This window comes from Lethenteron reissneri, chromosome 66 (genome assembly GCF_015708825.2).
Source record: "Lethenteron reissneri isolate LAM-NWPU_2019-01 chromosome 66, ASM1570882v1, whole genome shotgun sequence".
In the NCBI taxonomy this organism is placed as follows: domain Eukaryota; kingdom Metazoa; phylum Chordata; class Hyperoartia; order Petromyzontiformes; family Petromyzontidae; genus Lethenteron; species Lethenteron reissneri.
The window spans coordinates 4,127,068-4,150,353 of NC_083844.1; the positions used below are offsets into that span (position 1 = coordinate 4,127,068).

General features: G+C 49.9%; 1 protein-coding gene across 1 annotated transcript in view; it reads left to right on the forward strand.

Moving 5' to 3' along the window:
- The first annotated feature begins 6,447 nt into the window (after nt 1-6,447).
- LOC133360007 (acyl-CoA 6-desaturase-like) overlaps nt 6,448-23,286 on the forward strand; it is a 29,455-nt gene continuing 12,616 nt past the window's right edge. The window contains exons 1-4 of the mRNA XM_061578573.1: nt 6,448-6,563; nt 10,126-10,729; nt 21,601-21,711; nt 22,639-22,836. Coding sequence (XP_061434557.1) covers nt 10,202-10,729; nt 21,601-21,711; nt 22,639-22,836 — 837 coding nt within the window. The 5' untranslated portion in view covers nt 6,448-6,563; nt 10,126-10,201. The remainder of the gene's footprint in view (nt 6,564-10,125; nt 10,730-21,600; nt 21,712-22,638; nt 22,837-23,286) is intronic.

Below are 23,286 nucleotides of genomic sequence, written 5' to 3' on the forward strand. Positions count from 1 at the left end.
GTTTTGCAGGTATGGATTGGTCACGATGTGTATGGGTCTCTGTTGTTCTCTGTCTTTGGGCGTCTCTGGGGGGTCTCTATGAGTATGGGACTCTTTGGGTCTCTGTGGGTCTCTGTCAGTGACGTGCGGTGAGGTCAATGGTTGGGGAGACATTGGATAAAGTCACGTAGGTGAAAAAAATATAAAAATAAGAAAAAAAATAGAATAACTAAAGTAACTATTTTTTTTTTATTTTAACCTACGTGGTTAGTATCAGAGCCAGAGTTACACACATATGAACCCGATAGAGGTAGCTTCAATTCACCATTTCATTGGCAGGTTGCACAATGACTTTTGGTTAGGCCATTGTATGTTTCATATTTCATATCAGCATTCTTTACAACACACACGCACACAGGTAAGTTACGTGATAGTTGTTTTTTAACCCTTCTATCTGGCAACAAAACTGACACTTTTTTTTACAAGGAGTCATGTTTGCCTTGACCACAATACCTGCGGTCGGAATGCAAACAAAAAAGAAAATTGATAATGTATGCACTGTCCTTGAAGTTGATTGGTCCACACCCGAGACAGCTTTCCTTAGAGCCTAGTCTCACATGGTGTTGGACCAGATGACGCCAAAAGGCGCACAACTCAAAGACAACGCACCATCAGAGTATGAGAGCTCGGGGTAAGCATTTACACCATTGGAACCTTCTTTTCCAGGAGTAAAATATGATAATTGTTTTTTTTACCCTTTTATCTGACAACAAAACTGAGTTGTGCGCCTTTTGGCGTCATCTGGTCCAACACCATGTGATACTAGGCTCTAAGAATAGCTGTCTCGGGTGTGGACCAATCAACTTCAAGGACAGTGCATACATGATCAGAGTTGTGTTTTTTGTTTGCATTCCGACTGCAGGTATTGTTGTCAATGCAAACATGACTCTTTGTAAAAAAAGGTGTCAGTTTTGTTGCCAGATAAAAGGGTAAAAAACAATTATCATATTTGCTACTGGCAAAGGAGGTTCCAATTAGGTAAGTTACGTATTCGATTCACGTTTTATAGGCGAATGCAGTTCCACTATTCATACTCATTCAACACAAATGAAAATATATATATATTGCATGGTCTTAACTTTACTTGTAAATGAAGTCCATTCGCTTATCCTTCTGGACAAATATGTACAGTAAGTGACTTTGTGGTAGAAGTCCCCTTCATTCTCTTTCAGTTTTAAAAGTCTCTCCGTCTCAGTAGAGACGATTGCCAGGGATGAAAGTCGCCCTTGGTCAGTGCGATTCCGACCGTGTGTTTTGAGTCGTTTCAAAGCAGAGAACCACGACCTTTTAACGGACACTGTTGTAGGTGGCGTAGTGAGCATCGTCTGGAGTTACTTTGTCGCCTCGGAAAACCGTCTGCCATCAGATCGTTCTGGGCCTAAAAGCTGAGGAGCTGATAATAGTTTTTTTACCCTTCTATCTGGCAACAAAACTGACACCTTTTTTTACGAGGAGTCATGTTTGCATAGACCACAATACCTGCAGCCATAATGCAAACAAAAAACATAACTTTGATAATATATGCACTGTCCTTGAAGTTGATTGGTCCACACCCGAGACAGCTTTCCTTAGAGCTTAGTCTCACATGGGTTGGACCAGATGACGCCAAAAGGCACACAACTGAAGGACAATGCACCATCAGAGTATGAGAGCTCGGGTAAGCATTTACACCATTGGAACCTCATTTGCCAGTAAAAAATATGATAATAGGTTTTTTACCCTTCTATCTGGCAACAAAACTGACACCTTTTTTACAAGGAGTCATGTTTGCATAGACCACAATACCTGCAGCCATAATGCAAACAAAAAACATAACTCTGATAATATGAGGTTCCAATGGAGTTGAGCTGTTCGGGTGATTTGCATTCGTTCCTCACCATTTGCGAACTGTACAATCCCATAAGGTCAGCCTTTATTCCAACACAGTCAACGTACTCGCATATTTTGATCGGCTCTGCAGTTTGGTGTCATCGAAATGTTGTGACATCATAAAATTTCGGTGCAATCAACCAAACTAAGGAAAGTTAGCTCGCCGAAATGATCAAACCTCATTTTCATTCGACCGCTGATATTGTCCAGAATAATCTAGATTTGAAGTGTTCGTGACTGCAGGGATCCATACTCTTTGGTTCTTTCGGTAAAGTCACGAGGGTTTCAAATAAAATAAATTGTGGTCTATGCAAACACGACTCCTTGTAAAAAACGGTGTCAGTTTTGTTGCCAGATAGAAGGGGAAAAAAACAAGTATCATATTTTTTACTGGCAAATGAGGTTCCAATGGTGTGAAATAAATTAAATCACGACGTTTCGGGCGCAACACAACCGTCTGTCATCAGGTGGGACAACCACAGCAAGAAACAATTTCTGAATCGGGCTCAAGTATTTTATTTCAAAGCTATGTAATACAGGTCGTGGAAGCGACTTCTGGAATCCGGTCTTCATTTGTCTTTCATTCACAACACTCCCATCTTACTTCTTCAAGCTGCTGACAGACAGCGTGAGAGGGAGAGAGAGAGAGACACGCGCGGCCACGTGGCAGCCTGGACCCCAACTCTCGCGTGGCCTCACCCTCCGTTCGTTCCAGATCTGATCACGTGTTGTTCGTCTCCACCCCTTATAATACCCGGGTCACGTGGTACCTTTCCATCAATCCTGGTTAACCTCTATGGAATCTTCTAGACTCCATCGTACGCTCCCGGGACCACGCCCCTGACTCGTCCCCCCCATTGGCTGTGGCTAAAGCCAGCAGAACCAATCCTCTACTTACAGATGTCACCTTCCCATTACGTCAGGGCCACGCCCCTAGACTTCCCCCCATTGGCTATGGGCCAGGACCGGCAGAGCCAATCATCGTGACGAGTTGTGATCCATCAGCAACCCGGATATATCCTCACATTACACCTACGGTGACTTTACCGAAAGAGCCAAACGGTATTGTCCAGAATGATAATTGTTTTTTACCCTTTTATCTGGCAACAAAACTGACTATTTTTTTTACGAGTAGTCATGTTTGCATTGACCACAATAGCTGCAGTCGGAATGCAAAACAAAACATAACTCTGATGATGTATGCACTGTCCTTGAAATTGATTGGTCCACACCCGAGACAGCTTTCCTTAGAGCCTAGTCTCACATGGTGTTGGACCAGATGACGCCAAAAGGCGCATTCCTACTGCAGGTATTGTGGTCAATGCAAACATGACTCCTTGTATTAAAAAAGGTGTCAGTTTTGATGCCAGATAAAAGGGTAAAAAACCAATTATCATATTTTTTACTGGCAAATGGGGTTCCAATGGTGTAAATGCTTACCCCGAGCTCTCATACTCTGATGGTGCATTGTCTTTGAGTTGTGCGCCTTTTGGCGTCATCTGGTCCAACACCATGTGAGACTAGGCTCTAAGGAAAGCTGTCTCGGGTGTGGACCAATCAACTTCAAGGACAGTGCATACATTATCAGAGATATGTTTTTTTTGCATTATGACTGCAGGTATTGTGGTCAATGCAAACATGACTCCTTGTAAAAAAAAGTGTCAGTTTTGATGCCAGATAAAATGTTTAAAAAAACAATTATCATATTTTGCTACTGGCAAATGAGGTTCCAATGGTGATTGTCCAGAATGTTACGAAACATTATTTTCCTCTCATCTCTGATAGGCTGTTAACTTCGGGGTCATTGCCTGTCGGGCGAAGTGTGACGCGTTTCTGCTCGGATCGATCGTAGAAACTGTCAAACTCTTGCCCCTGGCGTTCCATAACTCCCATCGTGTCGCGGATTCGCGCACAGCAGAATCCAATTGTCATTCCTTTATTGTGCGGCGCACGAAAGAGTGCATCGGTTTCGTTCAAAGTGCCCTCGTGTGCCATTATGAAGAAGCAAGTTGATGCTTTTGAAATCCTTTATATTAAGTTCACTTGCTTGCGTGCTTACGACCGTGCAGATCTTTCGGTCGTGTTTTAACCCACTTCCCGTGATCCAATTGAGCTGACATTTTGCACACAGACTCGTTGTGCGTGACAATTTATTTTCGTGAAAAACAATTTCCAAAATATTTCCACTTTTTAGGAATTTTTTTATATTTAATTACCAATTGCTTAATGGTGGCAGGCAATCATCTGACCTATAGGTGGCAGCCATCTCAAGCCAGAGGACGAGAGGACTCTAGCCGCCACGCATATAAAGGATTTATAGTGAAAAACTTTGTTTTTACGGGTTAATTTTTTACAGCCGAAGATCATATCCATCATCAGGGTGTCATTGTCCCAACCATCCGGATTTTCCGCTCACAATCCGGAACAACAGCACGCAGATCAGATTGGTACACGCTGATCGTCTGAACTGGTCTAGAATTTGAGCTCCATCTCGTGGGCGCTGGTCTTGGTAAACGTCGCTTCACAACATCGTCCAGTAGGTGGGTGCGCTTGGTTGATTTGTTGAAACATTTTTTTTTCGATTTAAAGCTTTCGTGACTGCAGGGATTCATCTTCTTGGTTCTTTCGGTAAAGTCATGTAGAAGGGAAATGATAAAATAATAAAAATAAAACATCATAAAATACATCTTCTTGGTTCTTTCGGTAAAGTCACGTATAAGGGAAATGATAAAATAATAAAAATAAAACATAATAAAATAATTCTCACGACAATTCGGCCACCTGTTCTTCACCTGAGGACGGCTACTTGCGTTGTGGCCGAAACGTCGTGAGAATTATTTTATTACGTTTAATTATTGTTATTTTATTATTTCCATTCTACGTGACTTTACCGAAAGAACCAAGAAGATGAATCCCTGCAGTCACGAAAGCTTTAAATCGAAATCATAAAATACAATTCTCACGACGTTTCGGCCACAACGCAAGCAGCCGTCCTCGGGTGAAGAACAAGTCTGTCGGAAAGACAGCGTCTGAATGAAACACCACCATGCTTGGAGAAGGGAAGAGCGCCTTGTCAAGGCGCTCTTCCCCCTCCAACCCAGCTTAAATATACGCTTAAATATACGCTCCAAGCGTGGTGGTGTTTCATTCAGACGCTGTCTTCCCGACAGACCTGTTCTTGACCTGAGGACGGCTTGTTGAAACATGTCGCAAGTCCATCAACTGTTTAAAAAAAAGACGTTTTACACTCGGGCATACATTTGCTGAATGCGAGAGCACCGGGTTCAATTTGCGTGCGTAACAATGGGTCAACGTGGCTTTAGTAGCTTTTATTTCAGCTTGGCCTGCACCCCACTAAGGATCTGATGCCATCACAGAGGCTCCGTCATAAGTCTGAGCCCGCAGCTCTTCAACGCAAATTGTATTTACCCAACACTCCCAAAACATGAATCAGCAATAGCCGGTGCTCTTCTGTCATCACTGACATCGTCAAATCCCCAAAATCGCCTCCCTCACCTCACAAGCCACCTCACTTTTAGCCACATAACGCGAAATTACAGAGACCTGGGCTTTGTTTGTGACATCCGCTGTCTCGTCTACTTCGACTGCATATGGGTCTCTATGAGTATGGGTCTCTATGGGTCCCGATGAGAATGGGTCTCTATGGGTCTTCATGAGTATGGGTCTCTATGGGTCTCTATGAGTATGGGTCTCCATGAGTATGGGTTCTCAATGGGTCTCTATGAGTATGGGTCTATATGAGTATCGGTCTCTATGGGTCCGTATGAGTATGGGTCTCTATGGTTATCTATGAGTATTGGTCTCTATGGGTCGCGATGAGTATGGGTTTCCATGGGTTTTTATGAGTATGGGTCCCTATGAGAATGGGTCTCTATGGGTCTTCATGAGTATGGGTCTCTATGGGTCTCTGTGGGTCTCTATGAGTATGGGTCTCTATGAGTATGGGTCTCTATAAGTGTGGGTCTCTATGAGTATGGGTCTCTATGAGTTTGGGTGTCTATGAGTATGGGTCTCTATGAGTCTGGGTCTCTATCAGCATGGGTCTCTATGAGTATGGGTCTCTGTGAGTTTCGGTCTCTATGAGTATGGGTCTCTATGAGTATGGGTCTCTATGGGTCTCTATGAGTATGGGTCTCTATGAACATGGGTCTCTATGAGTATGAGTCTCTATGAGTATGGGTCTCTATGAGTATGGGTCTCTATGAGTTTGTATCTCTATGGGTCTCTATGAGTATGGGTCTCTATGGGTCTCTATGGACCAGGTCACTTCTGAAAACAGAGCGACACAGCTCATTGGAGGCCATATAAAGTGTTCACATAAAAGTTTATTGACGGCCTCTATGGCGAGGAGGCGGTGGGTGGTGTTGGGGGGGTGGGTCTTGACACGCGTTTTCTTAACCTTGAAACATTGATAATTATCAGCGGCGCTCCGATGATGATTATCGATCCTCTCGCACTACAAATCTCGCCCCTCTCAGCATATTCGCGGGGCGTTAACTGTCCGTGATTCGCCCGGGGGACTCTTTGCCCTGTTCACGGTCTTCATAAAAACCTCGCAGATCTCCCCACAGGCTCAGAGACCTGCACCTTGAGTCCAACTCGGAAGGGTTTCTCGACTCCGGAGGACGAGGATTGTAAGGACAACTCTTTGCGTAATGATGATGATGATGACGGTGATGATGCTGACCATTACTGATGATGGTGCTCATGATGATACTGATGATGATGATACCGATGATGATGATATTGAAGATGCTGATGATGATGATCTTGATGACGATACTGATGATGCAAATTATGATACTGATGATGATACTGATGATGATGATGATGATACTGATGATGCTGATGATGTTGATGATACTGATGATGATAGCGATGATGTTGCTGATGATGATATTGAAGATGCTGATGATGATATTGAATATGCTGATGATGATGATACTGATGACGATACTGACGATGCAAATTATAATACTGATGAAACTGATGATACTGATGATGATACTGATGATGTTGCTGATGATGATATTGAATATACTGATGATGATCCTGATGACGATACTGATGATGCAAATCATGATACTGATGATGCTGATGATACTGATGATGATGCTGATGGTACCGATGATGATGATGATGATACCGATGATGGCGCTGATGATGATGCTGATGATACTGATGATACTGATGATGATGATACCGATGATGGCGCTGATGATGATGCTGATGATATTGATGATGATGATGGTACCGATTATAATGATGACGATGATGGCGCTGATGATGATGCTGATGATACTGGTGAATATGCTGATGACACTGATGACACCGATGATGATGATGCTGCTGATGATGCTGATGATACTGACAATGATGACAACACTGATGGTGCTTATGATGATGATGCTGACTATGTCGTTAATAATGGGGGGGGGGGGGGGGGCGGTGTTACAGCAGTTCGCACGCTGCTAACCACCATCAATGACAGGGACAACAGGGGACTCCCCCTAGGTCGACTCAGCCCTAAATCAGTATATCCAACTGCGGTGTGTGCATCTAACATCGGCAACCCCCGGCCTTCATAGTCGCTGCTGCTGCTGTTCGCTAAGAGCACTTGTCCCCTACAGTCTGCTAGAGGCTACACGGGGGATCTTTGTCTGTGTATAGGTGCTGCTGCTACTCGCTACTAACAGCACTTGCCCCAACAGTCTGCTAGAGGCTACACGGGGGATCTTTGTCTGTGTATAGGTGCTGCTGCTACTCGCTACTAACAGCACTTGCCCCAACAGTCTGCTAGAGGCTACACGGGGGATCTTTGTCTGTGTGTAGGTGCTGCTGCTACTAACAGCACTTGCCCCGACAGCTCTGCTAGAGGCCACACGGGGCGATATTTGTCTGTGTGTAGGTGCTGCTGCTACTCGCCGCTAACAGCACTTGCCCCGATAGCCCTGCTAGAGGCTACACGGGGGATCTTTGTCTGTGTATAGGCGCTGCTGCTACTCGCTACTAACAGCACTTGCCCCAAAAGTCTTTAAAGGCTACACGTAGGTGGTGGTGGAGGGGGAAGGGAGCTTTGTCTTCATCGTTTTGAGGGGTACTCATTTGAGGCTGAGTCAACCTAGGGGAGGCCCACCAGGAGCGGTTCAGATCATCGCTGCTGTCACTGGACGGTTGGTTGGTTGGTGGTGGTGGTGAGGAGCGGTGGCGCAGCGGTTAGCACGCCGCGCTACGGACCGAGCGACCCGAGTTCGATTCCCGCTCACGGCCATCACCGGTGATGATTATCTGAACCGGTCCCCTAGGTCGACTCAGCCTCAAGTGACTACTTGATGTGGTGTGTAAATATTGCTGGCCTCCGTAGGCGCTGCTACTCGCTACTCAGATCACTTGCCACCAGCAATCTGTTAGACTAACACTGGACCCATAGACTAAGACTGGCTCCATATACTAACATTTGGCCCATAGACTAACATCGGGCCCATAGACTAACATTGGGCCCATAGATTAAGACAGACCCCATAGACTAACACTGGACCCATAGACTAACACTGGACTCATAGACTAACACGGACCCATAGACAAACACTGGCCCCATAGACTAACACCGGATCCATAGACTAACACTGGACCCATAGACAAACACTGGCCCCATAGACTGGAACCATAGACTATCACCGGACCCATAGACTGGACCCATAGACTAACACCGGACCCATAGACTAACACTGGACCCATAGACTAACACTGGACCCATAGACTAACACGGACCCATAGACTAACACCGGACCCATAGACTAACACTGGACCCTGAAGACTAATTCTGGACCCATAGACTAACACACGACCCATAGACTAACACTGAACCCATAGACTATCACTGGACCCATAGACTAACACTGGACCCATAGACTAACACTGGACCCATAGACTAACACTGACCCCATAGACTAACATCGGACCCATGGACTAACAATGGACCCATAGACTAACACTGGACCCATAGACTAACACTGGACCCCTAGACTAAGATTGGACCCATAGACTAACAATGGACCTATAGACTAACACTGGACCCATAGACTAAGATTGGACCCATAGACTAACAATGGACCCATAAACTAACACTGGACCCATAGACTTACACTGGACCTATAGACTAACACTTGACCCATAGACTAACACTGGACCCATAGACTAATGCTAGACTCATCGACAAACAAGACGAGTGGGTGGGTGGGTGAGTGCGTGGTTGAATGAGTCGGTGGATGAGTCAATGAGTGAATAAGTGAACGGGTGGCTGAGCGTGTGGATGAGTAGGTGAGTTAATACGTGAACAGATGGTTGAGCGTGTGGATGAGTAGGTGAGTGGAGAAGTGAATGGATGGTTGAGCGTGTGAATGAGTCTGTGAGTGAATAAGTGAACGGATGGCTGAGCGTGTGGATGAGTAGGTGAGTGAATAAGCGAATGGTTGGCTGGGTTAGTGAGTGAGTGGGTTGAGTGAGTGGGCGAACGAGCGAGCAAGTGACTGGGTGTTTGAGGCTGAGTCGACCTCGGGGAGTCCCAGAACCGGTTCAGATAATCGCTGCTGTTACCACCGCTGGCGGTGGTCGTGAGCTGGAATCGAACTTTTGTTTCTCTCTGCTGGGTGTGAAGCGTAGCACATGCCCCTAACCACTGCGCCACCGCTCACTACCCCCGTCACATATTAATGGTTCAGTCTCAACGGTGACTCTCTCCCTCCCCGTGTTACCCCCCCACCCACCCACCTCTCTCTCTTTCCTCTCTCCTCGCTGCCTCTCTCCTTGCCGTGTCGTCTCCTCCCCTCCCCACTCTCCTCGTGTCCCCCCCCCCTCTCTCTCTCTCTGATTCTCAGTGCCTCCCTCTCTCTATTTTTTTATTATTTATATTTTTTCTTATATATATTTTTTTTTACGATCAGTGGAAACAAGAAGATGCTCGCTGTAGTCGACACTTTGCCTCGTTCATCATTTCGTTTTTTTCGTTTTTTTTCTTAATGCTTTGCTTTATGTAACACCCCCCCTCTCTCTCCCTACCCCCCCTCTCTCTACCACCTCTCTCTCTCCCCACCTCTGTCCGTGTAGTCTCCTCCCTCATCTCTCTCTCCCCCCCCCCTTCCGTCTCACCCCCCCCCCACCACCACCCCCCTGTCACTCACCCACGACCACCACCAGCACCACCACCACCGCCACTAACACAGCAGAGGCGGCTAAGCAGCAGCAGCAGCATCAGCATCAGCAGCAGCGAGCCATGGGTCGCGGCGGGCAGCAGAGTGGAGCGACTTGTGGAGGGGCTCCCTGCTCCCCAACATCCAAGGGGGGGCAGCAGCAGCAGCAGCAGCAAACCACCAACGGGGTCTCTGACGAAGCACCCCCAGGATCAGCGAGCGTCCAGAATGGAGATGCCGGTGGGGGGGTCGGTGCAGCAGCAGCAGCAGCAGCATCCATGGCTGCAACAGCATCGAAGACGTCTTCGACGTTTGGCGGAATTTCTCAACAACGAGCCACCACCATCACTCGATCGTCATCATCGTCCGCATCGTCCTGCGAGAAATCGTTAGGACCATCATCAGCAGCACCACCACCATCATCATCATCACCATCATCGACGTCTCCTCGTCTCTGGACCTGGGAGGAGGTCTCGCAGAGGAGCGGAGGTCGCCACGGGGAGCCTCGTTGGCTCGTGGTGGAGCGGCGCGTCTATGACGTCACCAAGTGGGGGGCCCGGCATCCGGGGGGGCCGCGACTCCTGGCGCACTACGCCGGGGAGGACGCCACGGTAACGACGACGCCTCCTGCTGCACCTGCTGCACATGCTGCACATGCTGCACCACCCACACCACCTCCTCCTCCTGCTGCACCATCACCTGCTGCACCACCTGCACCACTACCCACACCACCTCCTGCTGCTGCTGCACCATCACCTGCTGCACCACCTACACTACCACCCACACCTGCACATCCTCCTCCTGCTGCACCATCACCACCTCCTACTCCTCCTGCTGCTGCACCATCACCTGCACCACCTCCTCCTTCTGAAAATCCTCTTCCTGCTGTACCATCACCTGCTGCAACACCTACACCACCACTACCCACACCACTTCCTCCTCCTGCTGCTGCCCCACCTCCACCTACACCACCTACACCACCTACATCACCTACACCACCTCTACCACCACCACCACCACCCACACCACCTCCTGTTGCACCACCACCCACACCTACCTCCTCCTGTTGCTGCACCACCTACACCATCACCTCCTCCTGCTGCTGCACAATCAACTACACCACCTGCACCACCTCTACGACCACCTCCTCCTCCTGCTGTACCATCACCTGCTGCACGACCTACACCTGCTCCTCCTCCTGCTGCTGTACCATCACCTGCTGCAACACCTACACCATCACCTCCTCCACCTACACCATCATCTACACCTCCTGCTGCACCTTCACCTGCTGCACCTGCTGCACCATCACCTGCTGCACCACCTACACCTGCTCCTCCTCCTGCTGCACCATCAACTACACCTGCACCACCACCACTTACACCACCTGCAACATCACCTGCACCACCACCTCCAGCTCCTACTCCTCCACTACCACCGCCACCAGAACATCTTCATACAGACTCACACAGAGACCCACAGACTCACACAGAGACCCATAGACTCACACAGAGACCCACAGACTCACACAGAGACCCACAGACTCGCACAGAGACCCACATACTCACACATAGACCCACAGACTCACACAGAGACCCACAGACTCACACAGAGACCCACGCACTCACACTGAGACCTACAGACTCACACTGAGACCCACAGACTCACACAGAGACCCACAGACTCACACAGAGACCCACAGACTCACACAGAGACCCATAGACTCACACACAGACTCACACAGAGACCCACAGACTCACACAGAGACCCATAGACTCACACACAGACTCACACAGAGACCCACAGACTCACACAGAGACCCACAGACTCACACAGAGACCCATAGACTCACACAGAGACCCACAGACTCACACATAGACCCACAGACTCACACAGAGACCCACAGACTCACACATAGACCCACAGACTCACACAGAGACCCACAGACTCGCACGGAGACCCACAGACTCACACAGAGATCCACATACTCATACAGAGACCCACAGACTCACACAGAGTCCCATAGACTCACACAGAGACCCCCGCACTCACACTGAGACCTACAGACTCACACTGAGACCCACAGACTCACACAGAGACCCACAGACTTACACAGAGACCCACAGACTCACACAGAGACCCACAGACTCACACAGAGACCCACAGACTCACACATAGACCCACAGACTCACACAGAGACCCACAGACTCACACAGAGCCCCATAGACTCACACAGAGACCCACAGACTCACACATAGACCCACAGACCCACACAGAGACCCACAGACTCACACAGAAACCCACAGACTCACACAGAGACCCACAGACTCACACAGAGACCCACAGACTCACACATAGACCCACAGACTCACACAGAGACCCACAGACTCACACAGAGACCCATAGACTCACACAGAGACCCACAGACTCACACATAGACCCACAGACTCACACAGAGACCCACAGACTCACACATAGACCCACAGACTCACACAGAGACCTACAGACTCGCACGGAGACCCACAGACTCACACAGACACCCATAGAATCACACACAGACTCACACAGATACCCACAGACTCGCACAGAAACCCACAGACTCACCTAGAGACATATAGACTCACACAGGGACCCACAGACTCGCACAGATACCCACAGACTCACCTAGAGAACCACAGACTCACACAGGGACGCACTTGCTGTTTGATATCCACTTGAAACGTCAGCTAACTCACTCACTCATCATCGCACTCAATAATTTACCCGCGCGAAGTGTCCCATATAACCTTACCAGACTGTTGGGGCAAGTGCTGTAAGCAAGCACCTATGAATGCCGGCACGGCACACGAGGGGGTGGGGCGCCAGCACCACGCCCGGCCGCCTTTGTTTCCCCAGTGGCGATGTTTACACACGGCACCAGGTACTCATTTGAGGATGAGTTTACCTAGGGGAGGCCCACGACCGGTTCAAGCAATCGTCACTGGACTTGGCCGTGAGCCGGAAAGGAAATCGGGTCGCCGGGTTCGTAGTGCAGTGCGCTAACCACTGCACCACCGCTCACCATTTGTGTGTTAGTTTGTTCTCCTTGCTCGCAATGAGCGTGGTTGGCTACGTACGGTGCGAAAGAAGTTCAACATACACCTACTCACTCATTCATCCCAATAACTCTACAGCCATTCACCCATTAACTCACCCACCTCCTCACCCGCTTACCCATACACTCACTCACCCACGCATTCACCCACTAAGCAACTCACCCAGTAACTCACCCACCCACTCACCCACTCACTCACCCAGTAACTCACCCAGTAACTCACTCACTCACCCAACCAGTAACTCACCCATCCACTTACTCACCCACCCACCCACTCACCCACCCACCCACTCACCCACCCACCCACTCACTCACCCAGTAACTCACCCACCCACCCACTCACCCACCCACTCCCACCACCCACCCACTCACCCACACCATCCCCCACTCCACCCACCCACACTCACCACCCACTCACTCACTCCACCCACCCACTCACTCATCCACCCACCCACATCACTCACCCACCCACTCACTCACCACCACCCACCACCCACTCACTCCCACCCACCACCCATCCACCCACCCACTCATCACCCCCCCACTCACCACACCCACTCATCCACCACCACCTCACCCACCCACCCACTCACCACCCACCAACCACTCAACCACCCACCTACCCATCCACCACACACCCACTCACTCACCCACTCACTCACCCCCCACTCACTCACTCACCCCACCCACCCACCCACCCACTCACCCGACTAACCCACCACCCACTTACCACCACCCCCCCCCCAATCACCCCCACCAACCCACCCACCACTTCTCCTGATCTCCCCCCTCCTCACAGTGGCTCGTTCTGTTTGCCCAGCGACGGAAGCGCGAGGGTTAATCCGCAGATGCAGACACCGCAAATCCCGCACTCAGTTCGCCCGGTCTCATCCCATCTGGGAAAGATGAGCAGCTCGCAACCTGCTCACTGCCCGCTGCACGTGGTGGTGGTGGTGGCAATGCTGCTGCTGCTGCACGTGGTGGTGGCGGTGGTGGCTATGCAGCTGGTGCACGTGGTGGTGGTGGTGGCAATGCTGCTGCTGCTGCACGCGGCTGCTGTAATCATTCAGCATGTTTCTAGATTTGAAGCTTTCGTGACTGCAAGGATTCATATTCTTAGGTTTTTCGGTAAAGTCACGTAGGTAAAAAAATTGAATTAATAAAAGTAAAATAAAAATAAAATCACGACGTATCAAGTGATACAGCTATCGTGCTGTGACGGTTCCACCTGAAGACGGAAGCTTGTGTTGCCTCCGAAACGTCGTGATTTTATTTTTATTTTACTTTTATTAATTTAAAATGGTTACCTACGTGACTTTACCGAAAAACCTAAGAATATATAAATATAATTCAGCATGAGCAGGGAGGGTTGGTGGGTCACACACAGATGGGTTGTTGGACTCACCACTCTTCTACACCGTGGGTGGCTGTCGTGGAGTAGCCGTACCCCCTGGACTCCACTTGTTCCATCTGTTCCACACCAGTTCTTTCTGCACGGGTATAGAGTGTTTCCCCCTCGCACGTACACGTGGCAGCAATGGTTTCCCTTCTGGTGACTCCTCCTTCCCTGCGAGTCCATGGTGACTCGATGTTAGTTTCTGGTGTCTGTGGGTCTCTGTGTGAGTCTATATGTGAGTCTATGGGTGTCTGTGTGAGTCTGTGGGTCTCTGTGTGAGTTTGTGTGTATATATTGTGAGTCTGTGAGTCCGTGTGAGTCTGTGCGTCTTCGTGTGAGTCTGTGGGTCTCCGTGTGAGTCTGTGGGTCTCTGTGTGAGTCTGTTGGTCTCTGTGTGAGTCTGTTGGTCTCTGTGTGAGTCTGTGTGTGAGTCTATGGGTGTCTGTGTGAGTCTGTGGGTCTCGGTACGAGTCTGTAGGTCTCTATGTGAGTCTGTGGGTCTCTTTGTAAGTCTGTGGATCTGTGTATGAGTCTATATGTGAGTCTATGGGTGTCTGTGTGAGCCTGTGGGTCTCTGTGTGAGTCTATATGTGAGTCTATGGGTGTCTGTTTGAGTCGGTGGGTCTTTGTGTGAGTCTGTGAGACTCCGTGTGAGTCTGTGGGTCTCTGTGTGAGTCTGTGAGCCTCCGTGTGAGTCTGTGGGTCTCAGTGTGAGTCTGTGGGCCTCTCTGTGGTGAGTCTGTGGGTCTCTGTGTGAGTCTATATGTGAGTCTATGGGTGTCTGTTTGAGTCGGTGGTCTTTGTGTGAGTCTGTGAGACTCCGTGCGAGTCCGTGGGTCTCTCTGTGTGAGTCTGTGGGTCCTAGTGTGAGTCTGTGGGTCTCAGTGTGAGTCTGTGGGCCTCTCTGTGGTGAGTCTGTGGGTCTCTGTGTGAGTCTATATGTGAGTCTATGGGTGTCTGTGTGAGTCTGTGGGTCTCTGTGTGAGTCTGTGGGTCTCTCTGTGTGCGTCTGTGGGTCTCTGTGTGTGAGTCTGATGGTCTCAGTGTGAGTCTGTGAGACTCCGTGTGAGTCTGTGGGTCTCTGTGTGAGTCTGTCAGTTTCTATGTGAGTCTTTGTGAGTAATCCACGGGTCTTCATGCGAGTCCGTGGGTCTCTCTGTGTGAGTCTGGGGGGGGTCTCGGTTGACAATAGATCCCACAGCATGGAGCTCGCTCGGGTGATATCTGCCACTGCAACCCGACACGACACCTATGTGCGTGTGTGGACGCGCGGGGGTTTCTAGCTGTAGGCACGCAGGCAATATCCGATCGCTATCACCGTCATCATCGTCGCCAGTTCTCTCATCAGCCTCAGCTTCGTGGAGCCGATGAGCACGATTGGCCGTCGATCTTTTGGTTGGTGATGGCATTCGGTGGGTCTTTGGCGGCAGGAGACCGACGGCAGAGGTCGCAAACGGGTTTTGATTCCTTACCCGTACCCGGCCGCACCAGGGTCGAAAACGGGTACCCGTACCCTACCCGATACCCGGCTACCCGTACCTGGCCGGGTATCGGCTAGGGTACGGGTACCCGATTGCGACCTCTGGGATGAAGCCATGTTGCAGGCGCGGGTGGGTTGATTCTAGGAACTTGAATTGTGAGAAGAGACAAGACGTTGGGAAATGAGTGACAAATGGTTACTCACCAGTGACTCACGGCCTAACCCGTACCCGTACCCGGCCGCACCAGGGTCGCAAACGGGTACCCGTACCCTACCCGTACCCTACCCGTACCTGGCCGTACCCGTACCCTACCCGTACCCGGCCGGGTACGGTACGGGTATCGGGTACCCGATTGCGACCTCTGGGATGAAGCCATGTTGCAGGCGCGGGTGGGTTGATTCTAGGAACTTGAATTGTGAGAAGAGACGAGACGTTGGGAAATGAGTGACAAACAGTTACTTACCAGTGACTCACGGCCTACCCGTACCCGGCTGCACCAGGGTCGCAAAAAGGTACCCGTACCCGCCCGGGTACGGGTAGCCGGGTATCGGGTAGGGTACGGGTATCGGGTACCCGGTTGCGACCTCTGGCTCACGGACATTCGGCGCTAGAATGTTGCCCGATGAGCCACGGTTGGGCCTGCGTTGCTGTAGCGAAAGAAGTTACGGATTCAGTTGCGTAGCGAGAGGATGGCGAGGGCTGTGGGAACGGGGGCGGATGTCAGTCTCTGGCAGTGCCAGTGACGATCACAATGGGCAGCCGCATTGTTCAGTTTTTTGAGCGCAGGAATTTTGTTTTCCTGAGTAAAAGCGTTGGTCCGGCGGTCCCATCTCCTGGACTCCGTCTGGAGCGCAGAGAGACCCCTGCCACTGCAGTGGATCAGTGGTAGGGGCATCAGAATCTGAGTGGTGGATGGATTCTGAGTGGTGGGTGGAATTTGAGTGGTGGGTGGAATTTGAGTGGTGGGTGGAATTTGAGTGGTGGGTAGAATTTGAGTGGTGGGTGGAATTTGAGTGGTGGGTGGAATTTGAGTGGTGGGTGGAATTTGAGTGGTGGGTGGAATTTGAGTGGTGGGTGGAATTTGAGTGGTGGGTGGAATTTGAGTGGTGGGTGGAATTTGAGTGGTGGGTGGAATTTGAGTGGTGGGTGGAATTTGAGTGGTGGGTGGAATTTGAGTGGTGGGTGGAATTTGAGTGGTGGGTGGAATTTGAGTGGTGGGTGGAATTTGAGTGGTGGGTGGAATTTGAGGGTGGGTGGAATTTGAGTGGTGGGTGGAATTTGAGTGGTGGGTGGAATTTGAGTGGTGGGTGGAATTTGAGTGGTGGGTGGAATTTGAGTGGTGGGTGGAATTTGAGTGGTGGGTGGAATTTGAGTGGTGGTGGAATTTGAGTGGTGGGTGGAATTTGAGTGGTGGGTGGAATTTGAGTGGTGGGTGGAATTTGAGTGGTGGGTGGAATTTGAGTGGTGGGTGGAATTTGAGTGGTGGGTGGAATTTGAGTGGTGGGTGGAATTTGAGTGGTGGGTGGAATTTGAGTGGTGGGTGGAATTTGAGTGGTGGGTGGAATTTGAGTGGTGGGTGGAATTTGAGTGGTGGGTGTAATTTGAGTGGTGGGTGTAATTTGAGTGGTGGGTGGAATTTGAGTGGTGGGTGGAATTTGAGTGGTGGGTGGAATTTGAGTGGTGGGTGGAATTTGAGTGGTGGGTGGAATTTGAGTGGTGGGTGGAATTTGAGTGGTGGGTGGCATTTGAGTGGTGGGTGGAATTTGAGTGGTGGGTGGAATTTGAGTGGTGGGTGGCATTTGAGTGGTGGGTGGAATTTGAGTGGTGGGTGGAATTTGAGTGGTGGGTGGAATTGAGTGGTGGGTGGAATTTGAGTGGTGGGTGGAATTTAAGTGGTGGGTGGAATTTGAGTGGTGGGTGGAATTTGAGTGGTGGGTGGAATTTAAGTGGTGGGTGGAATTTGCCATTCACGAGGTGCCAGCCTGGTCAACTGCCTCATTTTTTCTTCTGTTGCGTAATGTTTTTATTTGTTCATCGAGAAAGGAAATGTTCCAGCTTTCGCCATCTCGGTGGTGGTGGCGGTGGTGATACTTCTGGTTGTGTTGATAATGATGATGGTTATGATGGTAGAGATGCTGCTGGTGCTGATGATGATGGTGCTGATGGTGCGGATGATGGTACTGATGATGCTGATGGAACTGGTGATGATGGTACTGGTGACGCTGATCTTACTGGCGATGCTTATGGTTGTGTTGATGATGATATTGATGATAATGGTGGTGATGGTGGTACTGATGATGCTGATGGTACTGGTGATGTTTATGGTTGTGTTGATGATGATCATGATGATAATGGTGGTGATGGTGGTACTGGTGATGCTTATGGTTGTGTTGATGATGATGATGGTGGTGATGATGATGGTACTGATGATGTTGATGGTACTGGTGATGCTTATGGTTGTGTTGATGATGATGATGGTTGTGATAATGATGGTACTGATGATGTTGATGGTACTGGTGATGTTTATGGTTGTGTTGATGATGATGATGGTGGTGATGATGGTACTGGTGATGCTGATGGTACTGGCGATGCTTATGGTTGTGTTGATGATGATAATGGTGATGATGGTACTGGCGATGATGACGATGCTGGTGCCGGAAGGGAGATGCTGGTACTGATGGGAGGGAATCCTCAATTTGTGAACTTGCTGTCACCTTGCTCACGTGTTGCGATTATCCTGAGCCACTTCCTCCCGTAGGTCTACTCAGCCTAGGAGAAGTACAGCGGCTGGTGCGGTGTGTGGGAAACATTGCCGCTGGTGGCTACCCACTCGCTACTGACAGCACTTGCCCCAGCAGTCTGCTAGAGGCTACACGGGGGATCTTTGCCTGTGTATAGGCGCTGCTGATACTCGCTGCTGACAGCACTTGCCCCAGCAGTCTGTTAGAAGCTACACGGGTGATCTTTGTCTGTGTATAGGCGCTGCTGCTACTCGCTACTGACAGCACTTGCCCCAGCAGTCTGCTCGAGGCTACATGGGGGATCTTTGCCTGTGTATATGCGCTGCTGCTACTCGCTGCTGACAGCACTTGCCCCAGCAGTCTGCTAGAGGCTACACGGGGGATCGTTGCCTGTGTATATGCACTGCTGCTACTCGCTGATGACAGCACTTGCCCCACCGGTCTTTTAGATACTAAACGGGGGTTCTTTGTCTTCATTTTTTGCTATTTTAGCTCATGGTGTTAATCAGACGAAAACTGTGAACGATGTTCCAAAGCTGACGCCATTTGGCTGGGCTGTTGTTTTTGTTGTTAACTGTGTAGCTGTAATGGATGGGTGTTGCGTGAGAGGTTGTGTAACCACCATTCTCATTATCATAATCACCACCATCGTCACTATCATCACCACCACTATCATCACCACCACCACCATCGCTGCCACCACCATCACTATCATCACCACTATCATCACCACCATGATCGCCACCACCACCATCATCACCACCACCATCATCATCACCACCATCACTATCATCAATAACCATTGCCAACATCATCATCACCACCACCACCACCATCATCATCACCACCACCATCATCACCACCACCACTATCATCACCACCACCATCACCGTCACCACCATCATCATCACCACCATCACTATCATCATCAATAACCATTGCCAATATCATCATCATCACCATCACCGCCATCATCACCATCATCACCATCCCAACCCCATCATCCATCTTCCTAGATCGACTGAGCCTCTGAGTAACTAGTACCGGTGCGTAGTAAACATTTTGAGTGCGATGCGTGAAAAGCATCGTCGCTGGAGAGACAAAGACGGCCGGGCGTGGTGTCTGGGTGAGCCACAGTGCTGCCACTCGCTACGAACAGCACATCCCCCCAACGTGCCTGCCACAGGCTATACGGGGGATCTTGTATCAGTGTGCATCGCCTCTGCGTGCTCATGGACCAGAGCGTGAATCTCCCCGGTTGCCGTGGGAACGGGAAGAGCGATGGTGTGAGAGGCAGGCAAGCTGCGTTGCCCTGGCAACGGACCTCATTAGATACCCCCCACCACCACCACCACCACCCTCCCCTCAACCCCCCACTGCTACCCCCCCCCCACCCCTCCCTCCCACCTCACAACCCATCCCACAGGAGACTGCTGTTAAAATATTCCTCCACACGTCCTTCTGGCGGATGACCGAGTTCAATTCCCGCTCACGGCCACCACCGCCGCCATTGACAGCAGCCATTACACTGGTCAACACACTTTTTCTGGCATAAGGTATTCCAACGGTTCTAAGGTAATTTTGGGGTGCCGATTCCAAATCTGGCATCAGTTTTTGGTCTATCACATCAGGTTTTTCGAGACATCAAATATTGCATTTTCAATAAAAACTGCGGAAGAAAAATATTAAATAATTGTGGATATCTACATAAAATGATATTATAAACACACTATCCTAAAAATACAGCGCCATATTTTAACACTAAAGCAGTCACTGACTCGCAACAACTTGCAATCATAAGTGGCAGAGTTAATTTCGGGTAAAATCAATGAAAATGGGGTATGTCGATAGCATACAAATTATGTGATAGAGCAAATCTGAGATCAGATTTGGAATCAGCACCCTGAAATTAGTCTAAAACAGCTGCAAAAGTCCAGGCCAGAAAAAAATGCTTTTTTTGTTGTTGACCAGTGTTATCTAAACAACCCGTCCTGGGCTCTCCCCCTCGGTCGACTCAGCCTCAAATGAGTACCTTGTATGGTGTGTAAAACATCGCCACTGGGGAGACAAAGGCGGCCGGGCGTGGTGTTGGCCACCCACCCACCCACCCCCTCGTGTGCCGTGTCAGCCTTCATAGGTGCTCGCTTACAGCACTTGCCCCTACAGTCTGTTAAGGCTACACTGGGGGATCTTTGTCTTTGCTTACACCACACACACACGCAGCAGCCACCGATCGCCACACTTAGTGGCGGTGATGTCACCCCCCCCCGGCCCTCGTGCCAGGCTAGGTGCACTTTGAGGCCACCACGTGAAGTGTGGCCTCTTGCTGCCGGCACGAGGTTTAGGCCGCCCACTCGGTAGTCTGTTAGCGAGCACCTATGAAGGGGGTGGGTGGCCAACACCACGCCCGGCCGCCTTTGTCTCCCGAGTGGCGATGTTTATACACCACACCAGGTACTCATTTGAGGCCAAGTCTGATAATCGTCACTGGTGGTGGCCGTGAGCGGGAATTGAACTCGGGTCGCCGTGTTCGTAGCGCAGCGTGCTAATCGCTCACCTCGCAACTACCGCCCGTCCCCTCCTCTTCCTCCTCCAAACCCTCACGACCTCCACCACCACCTCCACGACCACATCAACTACCTCCACCACCACCACGGCTACCATAAACACCACCACTCTGACCACCATCACCACCATCACCACCACCCAACTAAGTGCCCGCTTATTTACCGCATCTCTCGTTCTCTCTCTCGTTCTCCGGGGTGATCCGCAGGACGCGTTCCGGGCCTTCCACCCGAATCTGTCGCTCTCCCAGAAATACCTGAAGATGTTCTACATCGGGGATCTGGCACCAGACGAGCCCAGTCAAGACAACGGCAAGAAGGTACTGACCAGGGCCAGGGCAGGCTTCGGCAACCTGCGATTCCTAAGCCATTACGTGGCTCTTCCACGACCCCTCTGTGGCGTTATTTATATTCACCGTGCGCATCACGGCTCTTGAAATATTGAGTCTTTTTTCCATCATCATCGTCATCACAATCCATCGGGCAAATAGCCCGTAAAGGGTGTCCACTGCAACATTTCGTCATTTGGTATTTCCACTTTATTCTCTGTCTTGTAGTGCCAATATGGTCGAGTAGTGGCCACATATTTCTGGCGGCCATATGTCCTTTGGTCAATCAATCAAACTTTACTTTTAGAGGACGATTCGTTGCAAGCCATGCAATACATGGTGCTTTACGGGACTAAATGAAGTGGCTGACACAAAGTAAACAATAAGAATGATACATTAACAAAATGACATCACATTATAATGAACTAAAAGTATAATAAAAATGTATGAAAGCATCCATATTTCGATTTGAAGCGTTCGTGACTGCAGGGATTCATCTTCTTGGTTCTTTCGGTAAAGTCACGTAGAAGGGAAATAATAAAATATTAAAAATAAAACATAATAAAATAATTCTCACGTTTTGGCCACAACGCAAGCAGCCGTCCTCAGGTGAAGAACAGGTCTGTCGGAAAGACAGCGTCTGAATTATCATTCAGCCCTGTTCTTCATCTGAAGGAGTGGGGCCTAAAGGGGAAGGAATGAGGCCTAAAGATGAAGGAGGCAGGGGGCTCAAGTGGAATAAATGAGGCCGAAAGAGGATGGAGGCAGGGGCCTAAAGAGTAAGGAGCGGAGCCTAAAGAGTAAGGAGCGGAGCCTAAAGAGTAAGGAGCAAAGCCGAAATAGGAGGGAGCCCTCCCTCTCACCTGGCTCTCTCTCTCTTACCTTGCTCTCACCGCCGCCATTGCCTCTAATCGACAGCGTGAGCTCGTGGAGGACTTCCAGAGGTTGCGAGCAACGGCTGAGACCATGGGCCTCTTCCGGGCCTCCGCCTCCTTCTTCTCGCTCTACCTGGGCCACATCATTCTCCTCGAGGTGCTGGCCTGGGGCCTCCTGGCCTTCTTCGGTACCGGCTGGGTGCCCACAGTCCTCGTCACCATCATCCTCGCCACGTCGCAGGTCAGCCGCGGGTCTCTCTGTGTGTGTGGTGAGTCTGTGGGTCTCTCTGTGTGTGTGTGGTGAGTCTGTGGGTCTCTCTGTGTACGTGGTGAGTCTGTAGGTCTCTGTGTGAATCTATAGGTCTCTCTGTGTGTGTGGCGAGTCTGTGGGTCTGTGTGAGTCTATGGCTGTCCATGTTTTTGTGGTATGTGGGTCTCTCTGTGTGAGTCTATGTGTGAGTCTATGTGTCTCTCTCTGTTTGTGGCGAGTTTGTGGGTCTCTGTATGCTGATGAGAATAGGTTTTCCCTCTTTTTTCTGGCAACAAAACAGGTGTCAAGATGTTTGAACACTCATTCCTTAACATCTCAACGCTTGTTTTGTTGCAAGAAAAAGTGGAAAACCTACTCTCTCGTATTTTGATCTGGCATAGGAGGTCCCATGATCTGTATGATGAGTCTATGTATCTCTGT